The sequence below is a fragment of the Pezoporus flaviventris genome, unplaced genomic scaffold (genome assembly GCF_033815535.1).
Source record: "Pezoporus flaviventris isolate CSIRO_AGI_PZ_B2104156 unplaced genomic scaffold, CSIRO_AGI_Pfla_v1 ptg000013l, whole genome shotgun sequence".
Classification (NCBI taxonomy): domain Eukaryota; kingdom Metazoa; phylum Chordata; class Aves; order Psittaciformes; family Psittacidae; genus Pezoporus; species Pezoporus flaviventris.
Genome location: NW_026892561.1, coordinates 23,312,260 through 23,324,723, shown reverse-complemented (window position 1 = coordinate 23,324,723; position 12,464 = coordinate 23,312,260). Strand labels below are relative to the sequence as shown.

At 42.1% G+C, this 12,464-nt stretch overlaps 1 protein-coding gene across 14 annotated transcripts in view; it reads left to right on the top strand.

Moving 5' to 3' along the window:
• Window positions 1-12,464, top strand: part of LPP (LIM domain containing preferred translocation partner in lipoma) — a 338,569-nt gene that overhangs the window by 118,653 nt on the left and 207,452 nt on the right. For 13 of the 14 annotated variants that reach the window (XM_061452175.1, XM_061452168.1, XM_061452176.1 and 10 more), the window contains one exon: window positions 10,783-10,984. In XM_061452175.1, coding sequence (XP_061308159.1) covers window positions 10,792-10,984 — 193 coding nt within the window. In that variant the 5' untranslated portion in view covers window positions 10,783-10,791. Of the gene's footprint in view, window positions 1-2,537; window positions 3,207-10,782; window positions 10,985-12,464 lie in introns of all 14 variants that reach the window. The other variant, XM_061452174.1, reaches the window with a different exon arrangement.

Sequence of the window (12,464 nt, the reverse complement as noted above, 5' to 3'; positions counted from 1 at the left end):
GACACAGTTCCTTCCCATTAATTGCTGGCCTTTTAGTTATCACAGTTTCAAAGTCTGGTTCATACTGCCAGCCCCTTGAGGTGTCACAAGACCATGCTCATGTCCTTGAGTGGGGCCCATGCTATGCCTGTATTCTGGGCTGCAGCTTGCTTTTCTATTCACAGAAACCCTCTCAATAGCTTGGGGTTCAGACTGCCAGTAGCAGGTATGTTTTCTTCCAGGGGTGATGGCAGCTGGCTCTTCCTGCAACCACAGGTATTTTAGAAGAGAAGTGGAATGCAGGGAACCCATTGTAAATAAACCCACCTACACCCATCCTAGCCTCACTGAGTACGACCTCAAGCTCTGCACTGTTTCCTTGTTCACTCTGTATCAGTTTCCCACTGAGCTCAGATCCCTGCTGTTTCTCCCCAGGCTGAAACATACACACACAACACTCTGCAAAGCTAATACAATTATCCATGTGTCAATATGCTGCCATGGTCCCATTTGGTCTCACTAGGGTCTTGTTGATACCTAACTGCTGAGCTGAACGTTAGTTCTGCATGGTTCCTTCTTGTTTACAGCCAGCATCAGCATCCAAACAGCCTGTTCTTGCTTTAACACCTGTACCCTTCTAATCCCTTGTTGTCTTGATTTCCTTTGTCATATGTGGAACTGTCTTGATCAGCCTGATTCCGGTATGTCTCCAGCAGCTGAGAACTCCAGTCCCTTAATCATTTTATTTGATGGGTAAGCTCTGTGTTGCTTGGCAGTGCCTTACTGAAGTAGGAAGCCAAGTACTGAGCTGTGGCACAGGCAAGACAGTGAATATAGACACAAAAGAATAAAGGCAGCTTTTTTTTTTTTTTTTTGCAGAGGGACCTTGAAAATAAATTGTGTGCAGGAAAACAGTGTTTGTGTAATGGAGCTTTAGGTCTGAGAATCCTAAAATAAGATTTCTGCATCATTCTGCCTGTTCTTTTGCTGTCCTTATTATTATATTTCCTCTCTCATTTTATACACAAAATTCTGAAACATCCTTCTCAAACTTTTCTTTGTGGTGCAACATCACCCTCAAAAACTTGTATGTCAAGTTATCAGGAGAAGAAGCTTTAAGAATTGGAAGAGCTTCGTCTGGCTCAGAGCTGCCTGCTGGCTCAGCTCTCAAGGTTCAACCGCAGACTTTGCTGTATTTGAGTAAGCATTTTGGGCTGGCCACCAGGTCTACCTGCTCTGTTGCCCTAGAGTTTGTTGTAACCACGAGTAGTTGAAGCCTTGGATTAATGTTTTATCCCATATGATCATATTTGGAGTGGCTGAGGATTGTCTCTTATCACAGAAGTCAAGAATTGGGCTGCTCTCTGGTAAAATTGTAATGTGGTCATTAGAGTTTTATTAGATTAGATAGATCCATCCATCTCCAGGAAGCCAGTATTACGTCTTTATTTCAATGCACATGGGCCAGTCAAGTTCAACTTATTGGGATTTTAAAGCCTAGTTTGTCATCCAACACCAGGATGTGATATGGCTGTAAAAAGAAGATTTTGTTTGCCAGCTTTTATGCAGCAGCAGTCAAATTCAAGTAGCCTGCATCTAATCCCAAAACTACTAATGCAATTATACTGGGAGAGAAAAGAAGTTTTATGTTTAGTTTGCCCTTCTACCTTTTCACTGTCGAAGCTGATGCAAGAGAAATAAGCTAAGAATGAAACTTAAGAAAGGGTAATTTTTTTGGTTGATACCAACGTTGTCCCAGCAGCAGAGTTTTGGTATAAGAATTAATGTGATATGGGGTTGGTATCTGGTGAACAATATTCATGGTGACATTAACCTGTGAAGCATCTTTGTAGCAGAGAGAAGATGGTTCTTTATGATCATGTCGTTAGAATCTCCACTATGGACTTCATGTTTTCCTGTTGTGCCTGAGTAATACTGTACTCAAACTGTACATTAAAAAAAAGTCCCATTCCAAACTGGTGTGGATCTGCTAGCAAAATAATGAAGTGTGGGTGCAGCCATGCCAGGGGTGGGGAGGGGACGATTTTCCAGTTATTGGTTATTTAGTTAAAAGAATGAGAACATGCTGCGTTCATTTGAGAAACATTGCAACTAGAGAATAAGGAATATAATGTTGTATTGCCAGTAGATGCCGGCATATATTGAGCGGGATATAGTTGTATTGCTGCAAACGTTTTTGAGTGCAGATAAAGTCACAGCTGGAAGTCTGGGTTTAAGAGTCATGAAATAATTGATTTTTGGAAGGGATGTCTAGAGGTCATCTGGGCCAGCCCTGTTTTCAGGGCAAACTTTGAATTTAAATCAGGTCTTCCGGAGGATCCCATGGAAATTTGAAACTGTTAAAGTCAGAGAGGGATGATACTAGATTATATGCTTTGAGTAATAATTCAGCACAAGCAGTACTCTAACTAGGTTTCTTTCTCCTTTAATTCCTGTAATTACACTGGTGATGTCCCACAGCAGGAAACTGGTGAATGCTTTTGGCCCTGTTAAACTGAAGAAATGACTTAGATTGTATTTATTTATTTTATTTTGAGGGAATTGAGCTGAAGATACAAAATTCTGCCTTATCCAGGCAACTGGAAGAAACCTTAGGGGAGAGAGAGAGTTAAACTTGCTCCAGCTGGTATCTGCTGTGGAAGACTAAAGCAAAGCATCAAGAAATGTCCATAAACAGCATAAAATGGGTGCAAGCAAAGAAACCTGGTCTGAGGGAGAGATATGCCACAAGGAGCTGGAGACCATGTGCAACAATTTTGCATATGTTCATGAAAGCAGTCACTGGAGGGTGACAACATGTTGTGTTCTTCTTCATCATGTCTCAGAGTCATGTGGCAGCTCAGTTGATCCTTGCTAGCTCTCCTCGCTCTGGTGATGATGGTCACACAGCCTCACACACAGGATTCCCAGTGCTTAGAATTGTCCCTGAAGCTTTTTGGTTCTCCTGGTTGCTGATGTGAAGTTTGAAGAGCATGAAGAGCCAGAATCAATTTGCTGGTGGGAGGGTCTGTGGGAGGAGCTTCTTTGGACTGGTTAATATTACAGGACTTAAATTTGGGGAGATGTTGTGCAGATCAGCAACGATTAAGGGAGTTCAAAAGGAATCCCAATTACCCAAATCACATAATTTCACATATGATGTAAAACTGATGAGGGTAAGTACTACCATATGGGAAAGACATCCCAGGAGAGCTTGGGCTAAGTTTGTAAATACCTATGGCACTTCTTATGTTTGGTTAAAGACCTCTAATGAGACCAGAATTTTGACATTATATCCTCTTTTGGAGGCCACAAGAAGCAGGAAAGCTTCATGGCTAAAGATCATCAGCCATAAATGGAGAAATAAATTCATTTAACTTTCAAAGGGGAACAGTGCCAAAAGAAACAAGCAGCTTTGGGAGTTTGTAAAAAGCAGATCTCTCTGGTCAGCCTCAGTTACTGCTTTTGGCTAATTAGTGGAGTGGAGATGATGCAAAGAACTACATTTTAGCAGGGCATTGGGGTTTGTGCTTTTGGGAATTTCAAGCAAAAAAAAAAAAAACAACAAATAAGCTTAGAGTACAAACATCCAGTCTTTCGTATATTGCACCTCTAGCTGAAAGGGGCAATGTGTGGTATGATTTTGCATCGTGAAGGGTGTCCCCTTGGTTCAGTGCTAGAGCTGATCTTTAAAACACAGTTGGAAGGTGAAGTAATGTCAAAAGTTTTCTCTTTTGAGTTTTCTACATGGATGGAAGAGAAGGAAGAGTGGGGAGCATGCAGTCTGCCTTTCTACATATGGCTCATGTAAGACTTTGTTATCCAGGAAAGGGGCGTCTCGATCGTGTTCCTGAATAGCATCAGAGAGAAGCCACAAAAGGGCTTCCAGTTGCATTACTGTGAGCAAACAAGGTCCTGATTCGCTGTATCTGGTCAGTCACTTGGCCTTAGCAGTGATGGTTAACTGTGCATGGGTGGTGCTAAGATAGAACATCATGGACCTACATCAAGCCAGTGGATTTAGGAAGGAGTGGGATGGAAGACAGAGCAGACTGTCTGGAAGCATAGACTGTTGTTGCTCGTTTTTTGTTGAACACTGTTGCTACCCTCTGTGAAGCATTAGCTTAATTAACTCAGGGACAAATTCTTCTGTCTTGGCAAAGTCCATCAACATCCAAGGAGTATTTGCTCCATGTTATAAATATGAAAATGAAATGAAGATTTATTTGGGTACAGTCTAATCACAGAAGAGCCAGCTTGTCTCAGAGATGAATGTACTAACAATTTCAAGAGTAGACAAATTGGTACTCTACTCTTCCATTGCTTATCTGATGTGAGGCTAAATTGGCTTGGAACCCTCCTTGTTTTACCTTTGCTTCTCAAAGGTGAATGACATCCTGTAATTAAAAGAAAAAAACAAAACACTTATTGCCACACATTTAAAAAAAAAAAAAGGAAGAAAAAAAAAAAGCAACAAAAAAAAAAAAACCCTTGTCAAGCTTTTGTTACTGCCTGGTGTTATCTTCTATCGATATTCCTGGTCTGACAGTTTTAGATAGTGCAGTCTCATCTTGGGATTCGTGGATTCCAGTTCCTCTGCTGAGGTGTATTCTTTCATGGTTAGAATTTTCTGAACTTGCAGCATTAAGATTGTCCTAATGATAGAACCAGAGCACATTGTTTTCCTTATTTATGCAGTGGGATTTCAGTCTTTGCTCTTAATGTTATTTATCATGGTTAGTCTGGTCTTATCCTCTGCCTCCAAAAGTAGGTGATGACTAATGCTTCCAAGGAAGGAAGGATAACAGAACCTCGGGCAGCCACAGCTGATTTCAGTCTTTTTTTTGGCTTTCATATTATTCATCATTTTACCTCTTCCATTTTAAGTTAGTGTTCTTGAAAAAAATGATCTTATGCTAGCTTAGCATCCACCATTTCATAAAAGGTAGCTGAAAAATTGAATAGAGTTCAGAGTAAATATACATGAATGAATTGAGAGAACTCTGCTCTTCACGGTGAGTTTAATTGATACTTAATTTAAATGCTTTGATTTAATTTAACCAATGGCCTGGCTTTGTTCTGAAAGGATCTGCGTAAGGAAGAGAGGCAGGTCTATAATGCAGATGACAGAGCATAACAGAATCCAGTGGTTAGAAGGAGAGCTAGATAATTTAAAGCCAGACACAAAGGAGAAGCTGTAATTATGGTGCTTAATTGCTTGCTCAAACAATTTACCTAGTGTTGTGGTGGATTCTCCAATACTTACATTCTTTCAGTTGAGGCTACATGTACTTCATAAGAAATATTCTTTAGCGCAACATAAGCTTTGTGGTATATTAGTTGGGTAGATTTCCGTGCCTTGCACAGTGCAGAAGGGCTAGATGAGATGGTCAATGAGAAGAGCTTTCAAAGCAACGACATAAGGAAGATTTACGATAGTTTTATTTGGGGTGGGGCATTATATTTGGGAAAAGGGATATTGCCAGAATGGTCAGTGAGTAAAGAGTCACAGGAGAAAATTGTAACAGCCAGATCAGGAATGGAGCTGTTGAGTTACTGGTGACCAAGGAGGATGGCTGTGTAAGAGTAGCAGAAAGAAATGCAGGTGGCTTCAGCCAAGACACAGAGGGAGATGCAGCACTGAGTGAGAAGCAAGAGGTTGCTGTCCCTCTGGGAGGGTTCCTAGGGACACACGTTCTGATGACAAAGGTTGTTCCAGCCTGGCTGTGTTAAATGTTGGGTGGCTAGATTTATTCATGTTTGCTAGGAAGGGCTCACTGTATGCAAAGCGTGCCTGGTGAATTATTTGCTTGGAGCAGAAATGTGGGAGCCACTGTAGATTCCACCTACAGTTTAACTTCTCAGTGAGAGCTCTGTGGTCTAGCCATTGGGTTGAGCAGCAGAGGGATCAGGCCCTATGAATTTGGCATCCAAGGAGCAGTGAGCTACTTTTGCTGGACAAGTGGCTTGTCCAGTAAAAAGTGGGTGAAACTCACTATTCCTCAATGGAGGGGGATTGCTTTTGAAGACCAAAGTGATCAAATTGGGTTTGATGGTTTTCACTCCATCTGCTATTACCCTTCAAGGAGGAGCTTGCTATAGTCACCCTTAGAAGTGGATAATGCAGCTATTCTAACAGCTCCATCCCTAACAGCCAAGGCGAGCAGATGCACTTCACCATATTGCCCCTGCCAGTGTGCAGGCTCCTGGGGTGTTTTTTTTTGTCCTGCTTCTTGTGTTCCCCCAGCACATCCATCTTGATGCTCCTTTTGTTGTGTTTTACCCATTCCTTGGTTCGCTAAAGCCTGCATCATCCAATACAGTTTGTTCTTTTTCTCCTCTCAGTTTCCCAGTGACTTTATCCTTATGACCACTGACTTCTGCAATCTCGCATCCCACATGTACTTAGAAACTTCTGAAAAACATTACTGTTTGCTGTATAACCAGCAGAAATAAGGTTTTTTTTTGGAAGGAAACACCTCAAAGACAGAAGTGAAACATGCATTTGATGATCATGTTTCCTGGCTAGCCAGAAAAGGACAGCCTTTACCTATTGAAGTTTCTCATCCAAATGCAGGAACCACAATGATGCAGAGGCGGTGCCATATGTAAGAGTAATTTTAGAGTAAGAGGATTGGTTATAAGCCCAAGTTTCCCTGTGCTGTTTTGATTACTTGTTCGCATCACAAAATGTTCATCTGTTTTTCTCCAAAGGAGCTTCTGATTGAAAACCAGGCAATATTGCAAAGAGTGATGAGGGACCACAAATGGCTTTCTCTGAATTAGCCAGGGTGCTCCACCATAGACAGGTTTGCAGAGAGTGGGGCACTGTGCCCATCTACAAGCCACTGCCCTTTATATTTTGCCTTACTCTTAGCCTTTTGACAGGTTAAAAAAATGGGGGTGGGAAAGAAAGGAGGAAATAACAGCAAACCCAGAAGTTTAGCTTCAGCTGTTAAAAAGAGATTAATTTTCTTTTTTTTTTATGATCTCACAAAGGAGTTAGGCTAAATTTAATTGAGGCTAGAGAGATAGGGCTGGAACAGATGAGGAAAAGGGAACTTGCTGAAAACATTGTCAAGGCACAGATAGCAAAAACGAGTGGCAGCAAATGCGTAACAGAAAACGAGAGGAGGAGAATGAGAAAGAGAAAAGGCTAATGGGGAAACAATTAGAAAATACTACCACCATGAAAACAAATGCATTAGAGGGTAGCTGAGAAGGACCTATGTGCCAGATTATAGTGAGCAATTAAGCAATTGAGCTATGGTAGTGTGGTCTTCATGCTCCCAAACTGCCCATAAGAAGAGTCTGCTTTTTAAACTTATTCCTTGAGATTCACATCATCTTCAGCTGTCACCAGCACTGGGCAACGTGGCTACTGAAGCAGATATTCTTGGTTTGTGTGTCACTCAGTCCATCCTTGCCATAAACCTGACAGACCATGAGAGCTGAGTGGGACCAAGGCATGTTACCTGGGAGCTTAAGCAACAACTAGGGAGCTTCCAGGACAGGAATGATAATAATCTGGTCCATACCAGGTTTTTTATTTTGCTTTGAATTAATATGGAGGTGATGTCCAGGGTCTGATGGTGTTTCATGCAGCAGGATGCTCTTTCATATGAGATGTCAAGCCAGCGGCTAAAAAACATGTCAGAATAAAGCTCCAGGATGCTTTTAGCAATGGGTAAGGTATAGTCATCTTTGAATGTAATAACTCTGCAGAGTGCAGAGTTGTCATATTTAGCTCTTAAGGCTCAGTGCCCTCATTGCTTTCTGCTCCTAAAACCTAGATAGCTGCCTAAGTTTTATTGCTGTGTTTTACATTTCTGAAGGACATGGGAGGAGGAGGCAGCAGTGTAGGTGAATCTTGCTGCTCGAGTGGCAGTGTTTTCTAGGTCCATCAGGGCTGGTGTGGGTGAGGGAAGCACAAGGTGGTGGGAGCATGGTTTGCGTACCTTTTGCCCTCACCCGTTGTGGCTGGTTTCCTCTCCAGCCCTGTGGAGAAGACCTGCATTTCACTTCTTGCTTTCAGAATGACGCTCAGCAGTGTTAATGTAAGGTCAGGCGTCAGTCATATAGGGGAAGAAAGTCGTGTCATTGCAGCTCAGTCCTGGATGCTTGTCCATCTTCAGGGTGCTTCTGCCATGCTCCCATTTGCCTCATTAAAAGCCAGTCATGATAGCTTTCACTGGTATCAGCTGTCTAGCGCAACAGGCTCACCTTCCAGTGGTAGGAATCGCTAAAGTGCTGTGTGCACACTGAGTGATCAGACTGCACAGTGAGGAAGAGCCACAAGTGTTAGAACCAATGTTTGGCACTTACTGGTTCCTCTCCCACACAAGAAGTGATGGAGGTATAAGATGACCGCAGGTTGTCTATCTGCTAGTTTTGGGTCAGACATTGGGACTTTAAGTAGAAATGACTCAAGTAGGAAATCTGTTACCTGAAGTGAACTTACTGGGCTGGAATAAGCAGACATACATATACATCAGTTTTAACAGTCATTGCTGTTAGCTGGAGGTACTGTCCGCACATTCCATGTGGAGACCTTGCTCCTTTCCCCAAGACTGACTCAGCATTGCTAACAGCAAATAGCTAGGACAAGGTTATAAATGCAGGAACCCACAGGACTACTTTTTCTGGTTTATACCCAAGAGATTTCATTTGCTTCTTTGATAAAGGACTTACTGAATTTGCTCCACCATGAAGCATGTAAGATGCAGATGTTTTGCCAGTCAGGATGAGCTGGCAAAACAGCTCTGCTCCTAAGTCCCAACAGCTTACTCTTGTAAGCTTTTCTGGTGATCTGTGAGCCCAACTTAGGAGAAAAGGGAAATGAAGTGTGATTTCTGTTTTGTTTTCTCTAGACAGACAGTCTAGACTATCAGGTAGGTAGGCTATCAGATATGCTGCCTTCTTGCCTAAGTGTTCCATATAATCCTGGGGTCTGGTTGAAGAGCTCGTTGTTTGTTTCTCTGAGAAGCATGTGTACACAGAAGTCTTAGCTGTGCGGCACCAAGAATATGCCCAGGTAGACTAGGAGTGAGCCTGTGGCTGCGTTCCTGCCTCGTTCAATGAACTGTATGTGGCTGCACTTCTCAGCTTTGGAAGCAATTCAAATAGAAGGTTGCATGCGTGACCACAGAGATGTGTCAGAATAGTTAGAGTGTTGTAGGATTGTGGACTTTGGTAATGATTTCACTCCAAGGTGGTCTTCACCTTTCTTCTGTCCCCTTTCCTCTTCCCCCTCTTCTCAGAAAATTGTTCACACAAGCTAATACAGCCCTTAGCTGCCATGCTCAGCAGAGCTACAGCTCTCTCTTGCATCTCATCCCTGGTATATTGCACTTGCTGCAGTTACAGACCACCTCTTTGCAAATCCAGTTGCCTCTCTGCATTGTCCCGTTGTTCCCAGATGGAAGGGCTTTTCTGCAATGGCACTCTGCTACATGACCTGGTTCTGTCGCTTGCACTGATCCTTTTCCATGATCAAAACAAATCTTTCCTGATTGGGTCATAGGTGCCTGCTGTTTTCGATGGCCTTGAGGAGTCCTAACACCAAAGCAGAGCATGGACAAAACTGACAGGACAAGGGGCAATGGCTTTAAGCTCAAAGAGGGGAGATTTAGATTAGATACTAGGAAGAAGTTCCTCACTATGAGGGTGGTGAGACACTGGAACAGGTTGTCCAGAGCAGTTGTGGCTGCCCCATCCCTTGCAGTGTTCAAGGCTGGACGGGGCTTTGAGCAACCTGGTCTAGTAGAAGCTGTCCCTGTCTGTGGCAGGGGTTTGGAACTAGGTAAGCTTTAAGGTCCCTTCCAACACAAACCATTCTGGGACAGAGGGCTCAAAAGCATTGGCTTTTGCCTGTGTGGTGTCTTCATTTCTTCATCGCATCTCAAATCCAGCTCTGTAGGACCATCTTGATAGTACTGTAGGACCATCATCACTGCTACCCAGCAAGTGTGGTTTGTGTGCAGAGAAAAGCACATGTTTATTGCAATGAACAGGGTGGTTTGTTTTTTTATGAGTTACATTTTCAGTGGCATCTGAGTCCAGTTCTCAAAAGTGATGTAGGCTTTTAAGAGACCAAAGCCAAGATTTTCATAAATAAGTAATGATTTGGGCTGCCTCCCTTTTCTGTTACACAAGTTGAGATGTCTAAAAGGAGCCTGGTTGTCAGCAGTTGTGGAATTCTGGCATTTTTTCAGAATTGACATGCTTTTAAAATATCTTAAGCTGGGCATTCAGAAATGGAGGCATCAAGAATGATTAGCTGCTTTTGAAAACCTGTTTCTTAAAAGTTTGAATGAAAATCGCTATGATTTTCATTCTAAATTACATGTTAAAAAGTACTAAAGGTGTATTTTGGAAGTGCCTATCTGTGACTACACTTGTCCCCAGAGCATCTGCACTATTATATATTAATGTACTCACAAAAGCTGAACAGTGAAAGGGAAATGTATCACTACTGTTCTGAATGGATGGTAGGATTGATGGGCTTCTCCAGGGTATCAGCCTGTATCCATTTTGGTTTGAGGATGAAAATAGCAATGGTTTTGCAGGTATCACCAATAACCTGATCAGGAATTCTGACCTACTGGGGAAGAAAATACAAGTTTATATTTTAATTTCTATACATTAGGACCAATATGTTTAAAGAGAAGTGCGTGCAAGTTAAATATGTTAAAGGGTTTTATAGATTTGATTTTATAAACCTGCAAAGTAGTAGGTTTGCAACTGTATTTCCCCATCCTAAATTTCTAATATACTTGTGACTCTCATCATCTCTTCTCTCAGATCTGAACCATGTCCCACCCGTCCTGGCTGCCACCCAAGAGTACCAACGAGCCTGTTGGTCACATTACTGCAAGGATGGAGACCACACACACCTTTGGGACTCCCAGCATCTCGGTGTCTACCCAGCAGACACCAAAGAAGTTTGCTCCTGTCGTTGCCCCCAAGCCAAAGTACAATCCATACAAGCAACCAGGAGGTGATGGTATGTATTTATTATTTTTAGGAAGGAACCACAGCAGTTTGATTCTGACTGCTAACATAGGCTGTTCTTGACGTGTTCTTTGTTGATCTGTTTGTGGGAGCCTACTGGTTTGATTCAGGTTTTTTTTTAACCTTTTCCCTCTACTATGGAACACTCTTGAATATGAAATAATGCTGAGGATGTTTATGTAGCCATCACAAAAGCCTTTGGAGTGGTTAGGTCAAGAGAACAACCACCATGTCTCAGCTTTCCTTGACCCCCTGCTATAGAAGTCCTCCTCTCTTCACATAAGCAACAAGTGTGGGTGTTGGGTTCTTGGCTTATGTACATATGGAGGGAGGGAGCACAGCTGGGGATGCCTCTGGGGTTTGCAGCTCGAAACCTGACAGTTGAATGCCCCTAGCTGAATGTGGAGAGTGTGTGATGGGACCTTCCTGCAGCAAAACGGTGAAAGACAAGGGTTTTAGGATAGTAGTATCTGTCTTAGCAGAGTGGCCGCTTTCCTTTTCTTGGTCATTTACTGTGGTTAGAAATCGGTGGAAAACTTTCTCTCTTCTGCTCTCCCTCCACAAATGAAATCTTGGTTGTATTCAAGAAAACAGGCAAACCTTTTGATTTTTGGTTTTGGATGCTCTGCTTCATTCCATCACCACTTTTCCCTATTTAGTGTAGAGTGCAGTAAGATAATCTGTTTTTTTGTGGTTTTGTTTTTTTTTTTCCCCCTTTTAAAGCATATGCATTTTCAGGAAGATTACAGAGTTATGAAAAGGAGAAAGAACAATAAACGAGCATATTAAATCTCAAACTTGAGCAATTTTCTAATGTTAAGGACATTTTGTAGGAAAGTTGGAAAAGTCTGACGAGTTCTTTCCTCTGCAGCTCTAACTTTGGAGAATTCAGAACGAAAAAAGAAAATGTGTTGGAGGGAAAAGCGAAGTCGTATGCACCTGTTCTGTTGCCTTCAGTAACAAACTTAGCGAGTAAGAGGAAGAGAAAGACATTTGGAATTAAAAAAGTAGAAAATCCATTTCTGAAGTGCAGTGAAAATGTCACCATCAAGTTAATTAGAATTTCTTATTCTTCTAATTCTCTTAAAATTTAAAATAATAATGAAAAATGACATTAGGGTTGGTTTGTTGTCCTAGGAAAACCGTTGTTGATCAGCCGCTTTTTTTTTTTGATGAAAGATGTCAGTATGCGTTAGTTGTCACTGCTTTGATGATTGTAGATCTGATTATATGTGACTTAGGAACATTATCACCATCTAAAAAATTCTTAGTTTCTTGGCATTTGGGGAAGGAGGCTGTCCTTAAGAACAGAGCAGGGACTGCAGGCTGAGAAGGGGAGATGTGGCACACATATATTTCTCATGCAACCCTGACTACCTGGTCCTGCAAGCAGCAGAGCATTGCCAGGTCTTTTATAAAACAGAAGACATTAGAAGCTCGCAGGGAGACTTTTTCAGTGCTAATCCCTTGCC